We start from the raw sequence: 20,427 nt of genomic DNA, 5'->3' as shown, positions 1-20,427 counted from the left end.
TCCTCTAAGATCAGGAACAAGACAAGGCTTCCCACTCTCACCACTAGTATTCAACATAGTTTTGGAAGTTTTAGCCACAGCAATCAAAGAAGAAAAGGAAATAAAAGGAATCCAAATTGGAAAAGAAGAAGTAAAGCTGTCACTGTTTGCAGATGACATGATACTATACATAGAGAATCCTAAAGATGCTACCAGAAAACAACTAGAGCTAATCAATGAATTTGGTAAAGTAGCAGGATACAAAATTAATGCACAGAAATCTCTTGCATTCCTATACACTAGTGATGAAAAATCTGAAAGAGAAATTAGGGAAACACTCCCATTTACCACTGCAACAAAAAGAATAAAATATCTAGGAATAAACCTACCTAAGGAGACAAAAGACCTGTATGCAGAAAATTATAAGACACTGATCTAAGAAATTAAAGATGATAAAAAAAAAGGTGGAAAGATACACCATGTTCTTGGATTGGAAGAATCAACTGTGTGAAAATGACTATACTACCCAAAGCAATCTACAGATTCAATGCAATCTCTATCAAACTACATATGGCATTTTCCATAGAACTAGATCAAAATATTTCACAATTTGTTTGGAAACACAAAAGACCTCGAATAGCCAAAGCAATCTTGAGAAAGAAAAACGGAGCTGGAGGAATCAGGCTCCCTGACTTCAGACTATACTACAAAGCTACAGTAATCAAGACAGTATGGTACTGACACAAAAACAGAAAGATAGATCAATGGAACAGGATAGAAAGCTCAGAGATAAACCCATGCACATATGGTCACCTTATTTTTGATAAAGGAGGCAGGAATGGACAGTGGAGAAAAGACAGCCTCTTCAATAAGTGGTGCCAGGAAAACTGGACAGCTACATGTAATAGAATGAAATTAGAACATGCCCTAATGCCATACACAAAAATAAACTCAAAATGGATTAAAGACCTAAATTTAAGGCCAGACACCATCAAACTCTTAGAGGAAAACATAGGCAGGACACTCTATGACATACATCACAGCAAGATCCTTTTTGACCCACCTCCTAGAGAAATGGAAATAAAAACAAAAATAAACAAATGGGACCTAATGAAACTTCAAAGCTTTTGCACAGCAAAGGAAACCAGAAACAAGACAAAAAGACAACCCTCAGAATGGGAGAAAATATTTGCAAATGAATCAATAGACAAAGGATTCATCTCCAACATTTATAAGCAGCTCATGCAGCTCAATATCAAAAAAACAAATAACCCAATCCAAAAATGGGCAGAAGACCTAAACAGACATTGCTCCAAAGAAGATATACAGATTGCCAGCAGACACATAAAAGGATGCTCAACATCACTAGTCATTAGAGAAATGCAAATCAAAACTACAATGAGGTATCACCTCACACCGGTCAGAATGGCCATCATCAAAGAATCTACAAACAATAAATGCTGCAGAGGGTGTGGAGAAAAGGGAACCCTCTTGCACTGTTGGTGGGAATGTAAATTGATACAGCCACTATGGAGAAAAGTATGGAGGTTCCTTAAAAAACTAAAACTAGAACTACCATACGACCCAGCAATTCCACTACTGGGAATATATCCTGAGAAAACCATAATTCAGAAAGAGTCAGGGACCACAATGTTCATTGCAGCTCTATTTACAATAGCCAGGACATGGAAGCCACCTAAGTGTCCACTGGCAGATGAATGGATAAAGAAGATGTGGTACATGTATTTAATGGAATATTACTCAGCCTTAAAAGGAAATGAAATTGAGTTATTTGTAGTGAGGTGGATGGACCTAGCGTTTGTCATACAGAGTGAAGTGAGTCCCAAAGAGAAAAACAAATACCATAAGCTAACACATATATAAGGAATCTAAGAAAAATAAAATAAAAATGGTTCTGAAGAACCTAAGGGGAGGACAGAAATAAAGACGCAGACGTAGAGAATGGACTTGAGGGCTTGGGGAGGGGGAAGGGTAAGCTGGGACGAAGTGAGAGAGTAGCATTGACATATATATACACTACCAAATGTAAAATAGATAGCTAGTGGGAAGCAGCCACATAGCACAGGGAGATCAGCTCCATACTTTGTGACCACCTAGAGGGGTGGGATAGGGAGGGTGGGAGGGAGACGCAACAGGGAGGAGATGTGGGGATATATGTATATGTATAGCTGATTCACTTTGTTATAAAGCAGAAACTAACACACCATTGTAAAGCAATTATACTCCAATAAAGATGTTAAAAGAAAAAGATTTATACAAAGAGGCAAAAACAAAAGTGAGTAATTATTATATGAATATTCTGAGCAGCAGAAGGAAAATGACATTAGAGAAATCTAGGTATATAATATAAATTATGCATACTTTCCTCGATGCTATATCAAATAGATTCAAGTATTGTATCATTTGTGTTCTAAAAAAATTAAAAGTACTTAAAGGATGGGCTTCCCTGGTGGCACAGTGGTTGAGAGTCCGCCTGCCAATGCAGGGGTCACGGGTTCATGCCCCGGTTCAGGGGGATCCCACGTGCCGCGGAGCAGCTGGGCCCGTGAGCCACGGCCGCTGAGCCTGCGCATCCGGAGCCTGTGCTCCGCAGCGGGAGAGGCCACAACAGTGAGAGGCCCGCATACCGCAAAAAAAAAAAAAAAATGTACTTAAAGGCTAATGGTATTCATATTAACACTATATTCGGAATTAAATGTCTTTGTGTTTTTTGCTTTGATTTAAAAAAATGTAAGAGGTGTTATGAGCAACCCAAAGAAAAGAAAAGTAAATACTAAAATCTCCCTGTAAAAATAGAGTACTAAAAACCATGAGAAGTTTATAACATTGTAATTCCACTTTTGACAAATGAAGCATTTTCACGGCATTTCCATGGCAGCCACAAGGGGGAAGCCCAGCCACTCAACACTGGCTAGGATGCAGAAATACAAGGAAAAGTACCTGTGCACTGTGCTTTTCTGACACCCTTAGTGTCATATCACGTGCTTGATCAGAACCTATAGCTGGAATGCAGATAATGTAACTACAACTGATACCTCCTGTTCAAAAAAACTGGAGAAGGTTTATCTAGAATCTCTGAAATCTGCAGAAATATTTTCTTTTTCTTCTCTGATCATTTACTCCACTTCTTTCTAGTTTGGGGCGGGACCCAGTATTTTCAGTATTAATAACAACAACAACAAAAAAGAGCTTGGTCAAATGAATCTGCTAAATATTGATAGAAGTATACCTCAAATGCTTAATAAATTATAATCTGGGATTGTGCTAAATCTATCCAGATTAATAAAACGATTAAATATGGTTATATCAATGATCTCCAGCCATAATAAAGGGACAGTTCTCCACTTCCACTTGTTAAATTTGTCAACATCTCCACCTATATCTGCACTAAAATTAAGTGAACTTAAATTAATACTCGAGCTTGTTTATAACACTCCCTGGTACCAACACTGGTAGAGTTATATAGAAGTCACGATTTGGAAATGACTGATATTCACAGGAAAAGCACCTAAGGCAAGAATTCAATGAACCAGGACTCCTCTGTGACCTGAAGTATAGTCTACTTAGATCTCAAATGAAGACTATCTCTAAGTTAGAGATAAAGAGGGAGGGAGGGGGAGAGGAAGGAAAGGACATAGGGAAGGAAGGAGGGAAGGAATGTCCCATTGTCCCAAGACCATTTGTGATTTACTTCTACATTCTTATCACCATTATACAGTACACACTCCAGATATGATTAATGCCTGAATACATGAATAAATGAATGTCTAAATCAAACAACAGAATAAACTATTACCTTTAGCTGGACAAATGGAAAATGCCATCCCTTTTCCTGTATTTATCAGTTGCCATTCAAATTTGACAAAATAATTCTGATGATTATACAACCTAACCATCCCCCTAAAACATGTTTTCACCAAGAAGTCTTGTGGTCTCAGTACTAGCTCATTAGCAGATAGCTCAAGTTTTACTGGCAAGACAACTGCCATCACTAGGATGTGCCCACCAGGCATATTGTTCACTGACAGGTGAAAGACCTGTAACACAGCAAAGGCATCCAAATTTAACTAACACCTCTTAACTGAATGGTAGAATTCAGTTACATGTAAAATGTATATATTATTGATTGACATCAACAATTCTTAATAAACAATATCAAAATAATTATGAAAGGTAATTAGACTACCATTGAAATATGAATCTACAAATCTACATATTGCTGCACATATAGTTTCTATGTTTGGGGACCAAACATAATATATACTACAATAATTGGGGTAAATATACAAAACGACATTTTGATTCTAGCAAACAGAAATTTGAAAATAAATCTTACTTCCAAAATTTTCCAATGGTGGGAGATTCAAATATCATTGAAACAGAAGTACTAGCTGTAGGTGGAATCACATATGAAAATTGGTTGGTCTTCGGAAGTTCTTGCAAATTGACATCTAACTGGATCAAAATATGAATAGGTAGCATATTAATAACATGTAATAGACGAGTATTTGTTGAGTTCACACAAACATCACCAAAGTTAAGGACAGAGAGCCCTGAAAAAATGAAGAGTTACTAAGCTTAATGTTGACAAACGTGTTCATTGACTTATTTAAGTTTTCATACTATATGCTGATCGATTAATTCGTTAAAAATAGTACTTAAAATAGTTACTATATATCAGAAATTATTAACAGAGCTTTTTATCTAAATGTCCATAATTTGAGGTGATTGGCCAAAATTCAATACATATTGTGATTATATGGAAAATTTCATGACAAAATTATTAGCACTAATTATAACTCAGTACATGAATTTGCATACTCCTACACCCTCTCCACTCCCATAAATGCATTTATGTTCACTTATCCAGAACTTACAGAAATTGGTAACTTCCCATGACTCACTGTTTAACTTTTAAGTTTTCCCCTTTAAATGCCAGAAGTTTTTATATCATAACAATCTTAATTATGTCTTATCCTGCTTTTTTAACAGCTTAATTTAATTTTAACTGGTATACAGCAAACTGTACATGTTTAAAGTACAGAATTTCATAAGCATTGACATATGTATACACCTAAATACAAGTGAAATACCTGAAACGATCACCACAATGAAGAGAGTGAACATCCATCACTCCAAAAAATATACTTGGCCCCTTTATAGTTTCTCCCTACCACAATCCTCTGTATTCCCCCTTTCCAGACAAACACTCGTCTGCTTTATGTCATTATAAATCAGTTTGCATTTTCTAGACTTTAATATGAGTGGAATAATATAGCATGTATGGTTTTTCTCTGATTTCTTTCACTCAGCAAACTCTCTAGAGATCCATTTAAGATGTTTCGTGTGTCAACAGTCCATTCCTTTATATTACTAAGTAGTAGTCTATTATAGGTGAATGTTTATGTATCACCTGTTAACACTTCGATTCTTCCCAGGTATGGCCTGTTAAAATTAAGGATGCTAAAACATTTGCGAACAAGTATTTGTTTGAAAATATGCCCTCATTTCTTTTGGATAAATATCTAGGAGTATAATGGATGGGTAATATGGTACATGTGTGTTAAAATGTTTAAGAAACTGCCAAACTGCTTTAAAGTGGTTGTATAACTTCATATTCCCACTAGCAGTGTACAAGAGTCCCAGTTTCCTCACATCTTCAGCAATAATTGAAATGGTAAGTTTTTCAGCCATTCTAATAGATTTATAGCAGTATCTCATTGTGGTGTTATTTTGTGTTTCCCTTACAATGAACAATGTTGTGCATCTTTCCATGTGCTTATTTGTCATTATATCTTCTATAAGGAAGGAAGCACATGGCTTATGATCTATTTTGATTTAGTTTTGGCACATGATGTAACTAGCACTACTTTTTTTTTTTTTTTAATCACAGCCATACTAACACATGTGACGTGGTATCTCATTGTGGTTTTGATTTGCATTTCACTAATGACTAATGATATTGAGCATCTTTTCATGTGCTTACAGAGCATTTTTATGTCTTCTTGGGAGAAATGTCTATTCAAGTTTTGTGCATTTTTAATTGTGTTTCTTGTCGTTGAGTTGTAGGAGTTCTTTATACATCCTGGATATTAATCACTTATCAAATATACTATTTGCAAATATTTTTTCATATTACGAAGGTTGTCTTTTCACTCTACTGATTGTGTGCTTTGATGCACAAAAAAGTTTTTCATTTTGATGAAATCTGGTTTATTTTTTCCTTTGTTGCCTATGCTTTTGGTATCATATCCAAGAAATCATTGCCAAACCCAATGCCATGAAAAATTTCACCTGTTTTCTTCCAAGAGTTTTATAGTTTTAGCTCTTAAGTTTAGATCTTTGATCCATATTGAGTTAATTTTTGTACATGGTCACATTCTTTTTTTGTTGTTGTTTTTGTTTTTGTTTTTAACGTCTTTATTGGAGTATAATTGCATTACAATGGTGTGTTAGTTTCTGCTTTATAACAAAGTGAATCAGTTATACATATACATATGTTCCCATATCTCTTCCCTCTTGCATCTCCCTCCCTCCCACCCTTCCTATCCCACCCCCTAGGTGGTCACAAACCACCTACCTGATCTCCCTGTGCTACGCGGCTGCTTCCCACTAGCTATCTATTTTACATTTAGTAGTGTATATATGTCCATGCCACTCTCTCACTCTGTCACAGCTTGCCCTTCCCCCTCCCCATATCCTCAAGTCCATTCTCTAGTAGGTCTGTAGCATTACTTATTGAAAAGACTATGCTTTCTGCACCTTTTTGAACCTCACTGCCTTTTACCTTTGTCAAAATTCATTTGTCCAATATATATAGGTCTATTTCTGAACCTTACTTATGTTTCATTGTTCTATATTTATGCCAATAACATACGGTTTGGTTTACTATAGCTTTATAATAAATCTTGAAATCAAGCAGTGTTTTATCTCCAACATGTTTTTCCTTTTTCAAAACTGTTTTGACTATTCTAATTACATTGCATTTCCACATGAATTTTAAAATGAGCCTGTCAATTTCTACAAAAGATCCTGATGGGATTTTGGTTGGAACTGTGGTGAATCTGTAGATTATATGGATCGTTTTTGCATATCTTCTATGTCTCTGCATAACTTTTTTTTTTCTACATCTTTATTGGAGTATAATTGCTCTGCATAACCTTTTGAATAAATGGAATACAGGTACAATAACTGTTTTAGTGTCGTTGTCTGATAATTCTAACCTATGTATCAGTATTAATCAGATTTAACTGATTAATAATTCTCTTTATTATGGGTTGTATTTTCCTGCTTCTTATGTATTGTAATCTTTGTTTGGATGTCAATATAGTAAATTTTACCTCATTAGGTACTGGATATTTTTTCATATTCCTATAATATTCTTGAGCTCTGCTCTGGAAGGAAGTTACCTCAAAACAGACTGGTCCTTCCAGATCTTTCTTTTATGAATGTTACCCGGGTCCAGAGCCGTGCTCTAAATAGTAATAATTATTCTCCACTACTGAGGCAAGAACTTCCTGAGTACTCTGCCTCAATGTCCCATGAATTATGAGGTTTCAGTACTGGTTGAGGCAAGCAATACAGAGGTGAGCCAGAAATATTAAGACAGAGATACAAGAACAAGACAGACAAAGTGGGTCTAATAAGATACTATTTATACCTAGAATAACCAAAGCAATCCTGAAAAAGAAGAGCAAATTTGGAGGACTTGCACTTACTGATTTCAAAACTTAGCATAAAGCTACTTATCGACAGTACAGAATTGTCATTGGGATAGAAATACATATCAATGGAACAGAATTAAGAATCCAGAAACAAACCCTGACACATTTGGTCATTTGATTTTCGACAAAGGTGTCAAGGCAATTCAATGAGAAATGATAGTATTTTCAACAAATGGTGCTAGGACCATTGAATATCCATATGTTATAATATGAATTTAGACTCAACTCATACCATAAACAAAAATTTTTAAAACATAAAAAGGAATTGTAGGGGCTTCCCTGGTGGCTCAGTGGTTGAGAGTCCACCTGCCAATGCAGGGGACACGGGTTCGTGCCCCGGTCCGGGAGGATCCCACATGCCGCGGAGCGGCTGGGCCCGTGAGCCATGGCCGCTGACCCTACCCGTCCAGAGCTCTGCAACAGGAGAGGCCACAACAGTGAGAGGTCCGCGTACCACAAAAAAAAAAAAAAAAAAAGGAACTGTAGTCCTAAACATAAGACCTAAAAATATAAACTGTTTAAAAGAAAATAGGAGAAAATATTTGTGACCTTGAGCTAGCTAAAGATTGTTGGGCATGATATCAAAAGCATGATCTATAAAAGTAAAAAATTTAGTAAATTCGATTTCATTTAAATTAAAAAATTCTGTGCTTTAAACAACATTATTAAGAATATGAAAAGAAAAAAAAAGCCACAGACTTAGGGAAAATATTTGGAAATCATATATCTGATAAAAAAAACTTGTACTCAAAATACATAAACAATTCCTACAACTCTGTAATAAGAAGGTAAATATTCAAATTAAAAATTGGGCAAAGACATTTCTCCAAGATATACAATTTAAATAGTGGTACCTCTAAGTAAATGCATGAAAATATATTCAACACCTTAGTCAAAAAGGAAATGCAAATAAAAATCACAATGAGAGAACATTTTGCACCCGCTAGGATGGCTGTAAACAAAAAGACAGAAAATAATAATTGCTGGTGAAAATGTGGAGAAACTGTAACCCTCATACACTGTTGGAGGGATTGTAACTTGGTGCAGTCACTGTGGAAAATTTTTGGCAATTTCTTTAAAAGTTAGACACAAACTTACCATATGACTCAGCAATTCTACTCCTAGGAATCTAACCAAAAGAAATAAAAACATATGTTCACTCGAAGAATTATATGTGAGTGTTTATAGCAGCAATATTCACAATAGCCTCAAACTGGAAATAGCTCAATGTCCATCAACTGGTAAATGGATAAACAAAATGTGGTATTCCTAATAAAATGAGATACTATTTAGATACAAAAAGGAACAAAATATTTATACCTACTACCACAAGGATGAACCTTACCAACATTATGCTAAGCTAAAGAAACAATATAAGGGAAACCACATATTATGATTTCTTTTACATGAAATGTTCAGAATAGGCAAATCTATACAGATAGAAAGCTAATTAATGGTTGCCTGGGGCTAGGGCTGGGAATTGGGAGTAACTTGTATATAGACATGAGGGTGATGGCAGCACTGTAAAACTGAATTGTGATGACAGTTGCATAAACCTGTAAATTCACTGAAATTCATTGATTTTCATGCTTTGACCTGGTGAATTTTATGTAATATAAATTATACTTCAATAAATCTGTTAAAAAATTGTTCATTAGGTTTTTATAGATTCTTACCAACAATTACTTGATGAATTTGCTTTGGTGTCAAGATTAAGCTGCAATCATGTTTTTCATGGGGTGAGGATGGGTCTGATTTAAGTCCTTTGAGAACCTGTGAGAAATCACATTATTCCAAAATTAATTGTTCAATATTAGCAAAAGGTATTTTAAGAATTCTCATGGTATAATAAAATGTAAAATATTGCACATGCCTTTCTTCTCAAAGACTTTGTCTCCGTGGATGCTATATTTCTGGTACTTAGCAATTGGTTACACTTGATCCAATGCTGTGCTGAAGATAACTCTTCTATTTCCGCTTCTGAGAATGTGGGTGACTTTAGACCCGATGCTGGCTGTAATCCTATGTCTGTATCATTATATGAGTACATGTGTTTCCTAGTGAAATCATAATAATAATTAACTGAGGCTAGGTCTTTTAGAAAATACATCAGTAAATCCAAATATTCCCCATAGTACATGCTGTTACTGACCCACTCAGATCCACTGAAGCAGACGGAAGCACTAATCTGCATAAAATTGCCGTCTGTTAAGGGACCCCATTCTCAAACACCTCCTCAAGGTGTTTAATTTATGCTCATGGTATAATTTATGCTCAAAAGACCCTAGGTATCAGGCTGAGAGTAAACTTTATTTGAAACACATTATTTCTGAGTTCTCTCTTCTGCCCTCTCCTGCTTTCCTCATATTGTGCAGGTTTCTCCCAAAAGAACATTCTCCAAAAATCACATGTGCTGGAATTCCTGTCTCAGAATCTGCTTCTGGGGAAGCCCACCCAAGACATTCCCAAATCAGAAGTAAAAAAGGAAATAAATGCAGTTAAAGTAGTTCAATGTTTTGCTATTTTCATACATGAAAAGTCATTTAAATCACTAAAAAGAACCTAAAGAGTAAAGAAAAAAATTCTGGCTCTACAGGCACCATGCTCTGTTTCATACTGTTTGAGGAAGTGAACTTTACCTCTGTTCTTCTTTCAGCAGGCGCACATTTCTTAAATATTTAATGTATCCTGCATAATGCTTTTCATGTGCTTTCTTTTCTATTTTTTCAAATTTAGTATATGCAAAATCAGGATCCACATAGTTATATCTTGGAATCTTTGTGAAAATCGTCCTACAATATGAGCAACACATGTTAATATTTAGGTGTATATATATATGCATTTATTCAATCAGTATTTACTGAGTGCCTCCTATGCCAGGAGTTGGGCACAGAACGGTGAACAGGACAGATTCTAGTCCTTTTATATACCAAGACATTATTACATGTAGAAATAGAATGACATCTAATTTTCTTCTTAACCTAATCACAGGAAATCCCTAAGGTCACTGGGAAGAAGTAGGACCTACCCTAAACCCACTCTTGGAGTATTAGTCAAGTAGGCAATTTGGGCAGTTCTAGATTACAGATGGAACTAGATCTGAATCTGATTAGTGTTTCCTAATAGTTAATTACTTTTAGATCACTGTGATCAAAATCATAAAAGAATATATAGAATAATAAATCCTTTTGTTAAATCATGCTTTCTTAATATCTCAGAGCTTATGAAATAACCATCAGCAATAAATCTATACAGATAAAAAAAATCCAAAGAAGAACTGCAAACTACTCTACATCTCACATTCACTCAACTGGTGCATGCACTTCCTTTCACCTACCACATATTTTCCATAAAAACAAAAAGTACAATTATTCACATCTTTTGGCCTTAGGCTACCTCAGTCTTCAGCAAATTTTATTAATCATTGAGATTCTCACCCTTAATAATTAACTCCTAAGTATAAACCTAGTAGTCATATACAGTCAAATGAAATTTAATCTAATATCTAATATTTCTTCCTGTTTTTGATAATTCCTCAGTGGTAACAGTAATACAGCTTGAACTGAGTTAAAGACTTTAAGAGAGTGAGGCAATAAGAGAGAAACAAATGCTTTGTTACTCAGATAGTTGTTGATATATTTAAATCTCCCTTCAGGCTCTGGGATCCTTAACCACCTTTAGAACCTAGAAATAATTCCTATATCTGAAGTCCCTCTCTCTGTAACAAGGAGAAAAGGAGGGACTTAAAAAGAAGTAGTATAGGAGGTGCCTAAAGTGACACAGAGCTGCTTACTAACATATCTAAATGCTTATCAGCTCCTTAAAGAATAAACTTTAAGAAATACCTCTGCAACTTTGAGTAGGTGATTTTTTTTTAAATGTGCAAAGTACAGACAACAAAAATTACTATGTAAATAAAGCATTTTTCCTCACTTATTTATTAAAAAAATTTTTACTGAATGCCTAATATAACACACTATTCTGAACACAAGACATATACTGCATTAAATAAAACTAGACAAAGATTCTTACCTTATTTTCTTCTCAAAAATTGAAAAGGTAAAAAGCATTAAAAAATAAAACAGCAATTATAATTACAACAACTTAATACACTATAAAATTTCATTACTTAAATGTTCATTACTATTTGCTAGCCAGAAAATAACTGGACTAAATTTTGTATTTCTATTAGCATGGAAAAGAGTAAATTGAGGAAAATAATTATGGCCATGGGATGCTTACATTAGCCTTCTTCAAAAAAATCCTGGCATTTTGAGATCATCTGATTAATACTTAGACAGGAACAAAATGTTAATGTTAAATTAACACATTATATCTCTATATAGATATATTTGTATAAGCATAAGGAATAATTGAAAATGATACATTTAAAAATTATTTCCAGCAGCTACCTCTGCAGGGTAGGATGAGTTTTCTTTTTTATACTGTATAATTATTTAAAATGGAGTCTGCATAATTTTTATGCGTGTGTGTTTTATGGTACTTGTCAAGTAAAAAAAGAGAGATAAAGACTGCTGTGGATGGAATCTGTAAAATAAAATCATAAAATAGACTATATAAAAACCCAGAATTTTCCAATTGTGGATAATAAAACAATTATAGACTAAAAAATCAAATGGTATTTTAAGAAAATGACTATAAAAGTAAGTGAACTTGAAGACTCACCAAAGGTAAAGAGACAAGTAGAGAAAGCCCAGGGACATGGTCAAGTTTAGACAGTTAAACAAGCAGGCAGAAAAGAAACCCAGTTCATCCTCAAATGTATAAAAACCATTCCTGAGCTAATGGCCCAAATAAAGATGTCAGGTTGACTGGGTTTATTCTCACTAAGCATTGACATGGTAGTAATTTCTTTGAAAATGGGGTAATTTTTAAATTGAGGCTTACTATCACTCATAGTCCTTATAATTGGGGAGGTTTTAGTTCACTTTGGTAAAGGTTATTGAAAATGTGACTTTGAGGGGACTGAACAAAGATGATAGCACAGGGATGAAGATAATGACAATGAAGACGAGAACAACTTGTTTATCACAGTTTAAAATTTTTAATCTTAGATAAATTCAGGCTCTCAGCCATAATTAATGAACATGACTACTCTGAGGACTGTATACATTTCCAAAAGTGATTATTTCTATTCTTCTTCTCTACTTGTTAACAGCATATTTTAAGAATCATCTGGTAAACCATTCACAAGTCCTGGCAAGTACGCAATAGAGATGAGAGGTTAGATGACAGCATTCAGCAACCACTCCTCTGATGTAAAAGAAAAAAAAAAAAGAGAGAGAAAATTAAATTTTGCTATTATTATTATTACGATCACTAATTTGTTACAGCAGGATCTGATAAGATCTCTGCATGTCATGCTGGTTATTGTATCTTACAAAATTTCAGGTATTTAATATAGCACATTACCTGAAATGTTTATGCTCTTCTCCAGACCGGATACTTGCAGCTCGGTCATTGGGAAAGGCTATCAGAGCATCCTTTATTAACTCCTTACTTGTGTTATGATTGTGAATGTGTGTCGTGGTTGATTGAAGCATTGCAACAAGTGCATGGTCCTTGTATTTTGCCAAGTCTTTCACCCCAAACTGTCCCACAGGATTACTGATCAAAGGGGATATACCTTTTAGAGAATTGAATATTAAGTGTAAATATGTTTTTTTTTAATTTCCATGAATTAATTACTACACTAGACCACTGGTTCCAACTTAAAGCTAAATCCCTAAGCAAATTCAGAAAATATGAATAATTCATTTAATAAATGGATCTACATAAAACAATTTAGCAAAATAATGCATGCATAAGTAATAAAAATGCATGCAAAAAAACTAAAACATGGTAACTTGAAGGACTGGGTTGGCACACATGAAACTGAAATTTTTATACGTTAAAGAGAGTTGAATATCAGCAATTTCATATGGGTCAATGTATAAGAGATAACTGAGAATTAGTTGAAACAGCAGCAACCAGAAAATCCACGGAATGGTCAAAACCAGTTTACAATACAGACTCAAACAAAGAAGTAAAAGAATAAAATATAAAAACCATTAAAATATTTAATAAATTTTATAGATCACTAAACCAGTGCTAGTCAAAGTTAGATCCTCAAAATGGCAGCATCAGCATCTACTGGAAACATGTTAGAAATACAAATCTTTGGGCTCCAACAAAGACCTACTTAATAATCAACGCTGGGACATAGGACAGTGATATGTTTTAACAGGCCTAGATGCACGTAGAAGTTGAGAACCATTAGATTAGACCACATTTGATATATACAGCTAAGCATTAGTATGTTAAGATAATCCTGTATTAACCAAAAATAGATAAATAAATGGTAAGCACCCCCAATAGCATACCAGGATTAATTTTCATCACAACTTTCTTGGTGGAAGGTTTGCAGACACTACTGAAATATAAATGTATCTGATGGAAAGGCTTCAGGGACAAAGACTGCAAATTTTCATCTGTCACTGAGCCAATAATCTCTATAAATTGCTTCACTTTAAAGACTCCAACTTGATGTGGAATGAATAAACATGCCACATTCTGAAAAAAGGAGTAAAGTGACCAATTGCTATAGGCTGAATGTTTGTGAACACCTAAAACTCATATTTTGTTTTTTGCCTTTTTTTTTGCCACACCGCACGGCACACGGGATCTTAGCTCCTCAACAAGGGATTGAACCCGCCCCCCCTGAAGTGGAACTGTGGAGTCTCAACCACTGGACTGCCAGGGAAGTCCCTGAAACTCATGTTAAAAACTCATATGTTAATGCCCTATGGCAGGGGTCCCCAACCCCTGGGCCACAGACCAGTACCAGTCCCAGTCCGGTCCATAGCCTGTTAGGAACCGGGCCGCACAGCAGGAAGTGAGCGGCGGGCAAGCAAGCGAAGCTTCATCTGTATTTACAGCTGTTCCTCATCACTCGCATTACCGCCTGAACTCCACCTCCTGTCAGATCAGCAGCGGCATTAGATTCTCATAGGAGCCCGAATTCTACAGTAAACTGCACATGCGAAGGATCTAAGTTGCAGGCTTCTTATGAGAATCTAATGCCTGATGATCTGAGGTGGAGCTGAGGCAGTGATGCTAGCACTGGGGAGCGGCTGCAGATACAGATTATCATTAGCAGAGAGGTTTCACTGCACAGAGACCATAATAAATTAATTGCTTGCAGACTCATATCAAAACCCTATCAGTGAGTGGCAAGTAAAAACAAGCTCAGGGCTCCCACTGATTCTGCATTATGATGAGTTGTATAATTATTTCATTATATATTACAACATAATAATAATAGAAATAAAGTGCACAATGAGTGTAATGCACTTGAATCATCCCGAAACCATCCTCCCCACCCTGATCCGTGGAAAAATTATCTTCCACGAAACCGGTCCCTGGTGCCAAAAAGGTTGGGGACCGTTGCCCTATGGGATAGAATTAGGAGATCCGAGCCCTTGTTAAAGAGGGTCCACAGATCTCCCTAGCCCCTTCCACCATGGGAGGATACCACAAGAAGTCTGTGACCAGGAAGAGGGCCCACACCTGACCATGCTGGCACCCCAATCTGGGACGTCCAGCCTCCAGAACTGTTAGAAATAAATTTCTGTTGTTTATAAATTGTGCAGTCTATGGTATTTTCTTACAGCAGCCCAAATGGATTAAGAAAAACTATTGTACTGTTAGGACAAAATAAAAAGCAAATCAAAAAATATTGCTTATAAAACTTTAAGGAAAGCTAATTTATCATGGTGATATGAAAGTCTTTAGAAATATCATATACAGAATTGACAAACCTTCAAGATACACATTACTGGAAAATTATCTAAGAAAAAATTAAGATTAATGGTACTGAAGCACTTCCAGAACGGCAGATTAAAGACCTCCAAATAGTTACTCATCCACAAACAGAAAGAGAACACTAGGAAAATTGTCAAAATCAACTTCTCGGATATTTGAAAATTACCTAAAATACTGCAAAAGTCCAAAGAGTATTTATTTTTTTTAAATGGCTGAATTCTAAACAAAGAACAGGCTTTGTGGCATTTTTACCTACTGTAATCACATCCTCTTATTCCAAATTCGTGCTCTCCTTGAAAAACAACAGCCTTGCAACTATGGTAACTGTGAAAATGATTAGCCTAGCAGCCATCGAGGGAGAATGGGTTTAAAACTCTCCGAAAACCCCATCCCCAGAGAAGTGCTCATATGTGTTCTGTCTGAAAGCTAGCTGAAAAGCCTAGTTTGAGAGCATGGCTTTAACTGACCTGATTCAGAGCTCACTCTGTGTGAACAACTCTCTCCCTAGGGTTTTGCCACCCTCCCCTTGAAAAAGAATCAGCTGCAACTGTTGAACATCACAGCAACCTGAGATAGCATTAGCATTTAAGGCTAATAAGAAATAAGAGAATAAAAAAACAAAGCCAAAAATGTTCAGAGGGTATTAGAAAAGCTCTGACATATTCCTGGCAATCTAGATTGCCACACACACGTGCAAGAGAGTGTATATCCCCAGGAAAGATTTGAGAAAGATCTAATCTGTCACCTCTGGCTGACTTTGGGACTCGGTACAAGGAGGACCTGAAGCCAGAAAGAGTTGTAAACTACCTGGTAGAACACTGAAGTCATGGCCCACTCAACACATTTATACAGAGGTACTCAGCAAAGGCTGTGAGACATATGGAATCAAGGAATTTAAGGGAGTCTCTGCCCAATCAATAGCTGACCACTAAATTAATTGAGCAACACTTGATAGTCTGCACACAGCAAAGAAAACAACCTTTTCAGAATTAGTCTAGAAAGTCACTAAACAAATAAAACAACAACAACAAAGAGCAAAAATCCTATGGGAGATCTGATTTCCAGAGCTCTCAAATTATATTATTTAAAATATCCAGTTTTCAACAAAAACTTACTGGACACTCAAAGAACTAGGAAGTTACGGCCAACACACAAGAGAGAGGCAATAAACAGAAACTGTCCCTGAGGAAAAACAACTGTTGGACCTATTAAACAAAGACAGTAAGTACAGTACTATAAATATGTTCAAAGGACTGAAGAAAAACATGTCTAAAGACTTAAAGGAAACATGAGAACAACATCTCACAAAATGGAGCATATCAATAAAGTACAGAAATTGTTAAAAAGAACAAATAAAGACAAGGGAATGTAGGAAACTCACAAGTATGTGGAAATTAAACAATACACTCCTAAGCAACTAATGGGTCAAAGAAGAAGTCTCAAAGGAAATTAGAAAATACTTTGAGATGAAGAAAAACTAAAACTCAACATACCAAAACTTATGGAATGCAGCAAAAGCACTGATTAGAGGTACATTTATAGCAGTAAGCACCTATATTAAAAAAGACAAAGGCCTTTGTCATGTAATACATGAAATAGAGAATAGAAAACAACAGAGAAAATCAACAAACCTGAAAGTATGTCTTTGAAATCATTAATGATATTGAAAAAAAACTTGAGCTAGACAAACCAAGCCAACAACAACAACAACAAAAACTCAATTTCTTAAAATCAGGAATAAAAGAGAGGACATCTTTACCAACTCTACATCAATAAAAAGGAGTATGAAGGAATACAATGAACAATCATATGCCAACCAATTAGATAACCTATATGACATGGACAAATCCTCAGAAAGACACAAACTTCTGAAAATGGTTCTAGAAGAAACAGAAAATCTGAATAGCCTAGGATAACAAGAGATTAAAGTAGGAATTTTTAAACTTCTGACAAAGAGAAGTCCAGAACCAGATGGCTTTGATGAATTTTACTGAACATTTAAAGAATTAGCACCAATTCTACAAAAACTACTCCAAAAATTAAAGGGAACACTTTCCAAATCCTTCCATACCAGTTTTAGGCTAATGTAAAAAGTAAAGACATTCAAGAAAATAAAACTACAGACTAATGTCCTTTATGAATATATATGCAAAACTCTACCAAACATTATCAAATTGAATTCAGCAACACATACAAAGGATTATCCACACTATGTACAACTATGTAAAACTCCTTTGCCATGTAACATCACATATTTGGTCTTGGGAAGAATTTTTTGGATTAGACTTCAAAAGCACATACAACAAAAGTAAAAAATAGACAAGACTGCATCAAACTAAAAACCTTCTGTTGAGCAAAAGAAACAGTCAACATAGTGAAGAGACAGCCTACAGAATGGGAAAAATACTTGTGAACCATCTAACTGATATAGGGTTAATATGCAAAATATATAAGGAACTCATACAAATCAAAAGTAAACTAATAACCTGGTTAAAAAAATGGGCAGGTGCAGCAGAAACTAGGTGGCGGGTAGGGAGTGAGCAGCTCCGCGTCGCCACTGCACCTACAGTGTGCCTCGGTAGTGGTGAGTCCTGGTACAAGACCACAGTTTGATAAGCCGTCTCCTACTGCATTAAGGATGGCCAACCTCAGCATGAGATAGGCCTCTGGACATTGATGGCTTAAAGTCTTTCTATAAAAATCTACTACTGGACAGATCTTCAAGATGGCGGAAGAGTAAGAGGTGGAGATCACCCTCTGCCCCACAAATACATCAGAAATACATCTACATGTGGAACAGCTCCTACAGAACACCTACTGAATGCTGGCAGAAGACCTCAGACCTCCCAAAAGGCAAGAAACTCCCCACGTACCTGGGTAGGGCAAAAGAAAAAAGCAATAAACAGAGACAAAAGAATAGGGACAGGACCTGCACCAGTGGGAGGGAGCTGTGAAGGAGGAAAGGATTCCACACACTAGGAAGCCCCTTCGTGAGCGGAGACTGCGGGGAGCGGAGGGGGAAGCTTCGGAGCCGCGGAGGAGAGCACAGCAAGAGCGGTGCGGAGGGCAAAGCGGAGAGATTCCCACACAGAGGATCGGTACCGACCACTCACCAGGCCGAGAGCCTTACGCACCGGGGTGGGCAGGGGCTGGGAGCTGAGGCTCGGGCTTCGGAGGTCGGATCCCTGGGACAGGACTGGGGTTGGCTGCGTGAACACAGCCTGAAGGGGGCTAGTGCACCACGGCTAGCCCGGAGGGAGTACGGGAAAAAGTCTGGAGCTGCTGAAGAGGCAAGAGACTTTTTCTCGCCTCTTTGTTTCCTGGTGCGCGAGGAGAGGGGATTAAGAGCACTGCTTAAAGGAGCTCCAGAGACAGGCTAACAGCGCGGACCCCAGAGATGGGCATGAGACGCTAAGGCCGCTGCTGCTGCCACCAAGAAGCCTGTCTGCAAGCACAGCTCACTCTCCACACCTCCCCTCCCGGGAGCCTGTGCAGCCCACCACTGCCAGGGTCCCATAATCCAGGGACAACTTCCCCGGGAGAACGCACGGCGCGCCTTAGGCTGGTGCAATGTCATGCCGGCCTCTGCCACCACAGGCTCGCCCAGCACTCCGTACCACTCCCTCCCCCCGGCCTGAGTGAGCCAGAGCCCCCTAAGCAGCTGCTCCTTAAACCCCATCCTGTCTGAGGGAAGAACAGATGCCCTCCGGCGACCTAAACACAGAGGCGGGGCCAAATCCAAAGCTGAGCACCTGGGAGCTGTGAGAACAAAGAAGAGAAAGGGAAATCTCTCCCAGCACCCTCAGGAGCAGCGGATTAAAGCTGCACAATCAACTTGATGTACCCTGCATCTGTGGAATACATGAATAGACAACGAATCATCCCAAATTGAGGAGGTGGACTTTGAGAGCAAAATTTATTATTTTTTCCTCTTTTCCTCTTTTGGTGAGTGTGTATGTGTATGCTTTTGTGTGAGATTTTGCCTGTATACCTTTGCTTTCACCATTTGTCCTAAGCTTCTGTCCGTCCCTTTCTTTTTCTAAATAATTATTTTTTAATTTAATAACTTTATTATATTTTACTTTATTTTATTCTACTGTATCTTCTTTCTTTCTCTTTTCCTTCCTTCCCTCCTTCCTTCCTTCCTTGCTCTCTCCTTCCCTCCCTCCATTCTTTCCTTCTTTCCTTTTCTTCTTTCTTCCTTCCTTCCTTTCCTCCCTCCCTCCCTCCATCCCTACTTTCTTTCTTTCTTTCTTTCTTCTTACTTCTACTAATTCTTTCTCTCTACTTTTACTCCCTTTTATTCTGAGCCGTGTGAATGAAAGGCTCTTGGTGCAACAACCAGGAGTCAGTGCTGTGCCTCTGAGGCGGCACAGCCAACTTCAGGACACTGATCAACAAGAGACCTCCAGGCTCCACATAATATCAAACGGCGAAAATCTCCCAGAGATCTCCATCTCAACACCACCATCCAGCTTCACTCATGACCAGCAAGCTACAGTGCTGGACAACCTATGCCAAACAACTAGCAAAACAAGAACACAACCATACCCATTAGCAGAGAGGCTGCCTAAAATCATAGTAAGTCCACAGACACCCCAAAACACACCACCAGACGTGGACCTGCCCACTAGAGAGACAAGATCCAGCCTCATCCACCAGAACACAGGCACTAGTCCCCTCTACTAGGAAGCCTACATAACCCACTAAACCAACCTTAGCCACTGGGGACAGACATCAAAAACAACGGGAACTACGAACCTGCAGCCTGCAAAAAGGAGACCCCAAACACAGTAAGATAAGCAGAATGAGAAGATAGCAAAGCACACAGCAGATGAAGGAGCAAGATAAAAACCCACCAGACCTAACAAATGAAGAG

The 20,427-nt window shown here is 37.1% G+C and overlaps 1 protein-coding gene across 1 annotated transcript in view; it reads right to left on the bottom strand.

Annotated features, from left to right (window-relative positions):
- LOC113616456 (cilia- and flagella-associated protein 47-like) overlaps positions 1 to 14,350 on the bottom strand; it is a gene marked incomplete at its 5' end in the record, with an annotated part of 358,695 nt that extends 344,345 nt beyond the window's left edge. The window contains 8 exon segments of the mRNA XM_027099781.1: positions 3,797 to 4,027; positions 4,030 to 4,037; positions 4,337 to 4,553; positions 9,401 to 9,497; positions 9,598 to 9,781; positions 10,364 to 10,516; positions 13,158 to 13,371; positions 14,108 to 14,350. Coding sequence (XP_026955582.1) covers positions 3,797 to 4,027; positions 4,030 to 4,037; positions 4,337 to 4,553; positions 9,401 to 9,497; positions 9,598 to 9,781; positions 10,364 to 10,516; positions 13,158 to 13,371; positions 14,108 to 14,350 — 1,347 coding nt within the window.
- Positions 14,351 to 20,427: the final 6,077 nt, after the last annotated feature.

This window comes from Aethalodelphis obliquidens, unplaced genomic scaffold (genome assembly GCF_003676395.1).
Source record: "Aethalodelphis obliquidens isolate GAN/ISIS:26980383/991018 unplaced genomic scaffold, ASM367639v1 scaffold141, whole genome shotgun sequence".
Taxonomy (NCBI): Eukaryota; Metazoa; Chordata; class Mammalia; order Artiodactyla; family Delphinidae; genus Aethalodelphis; species Aethalodelphis obliquidens.
The sequence above is the reverse complement of the archived record's forward strand: the minus strand, read 5'-3'. Positions and strand labels throughout refer to the sequence as shown.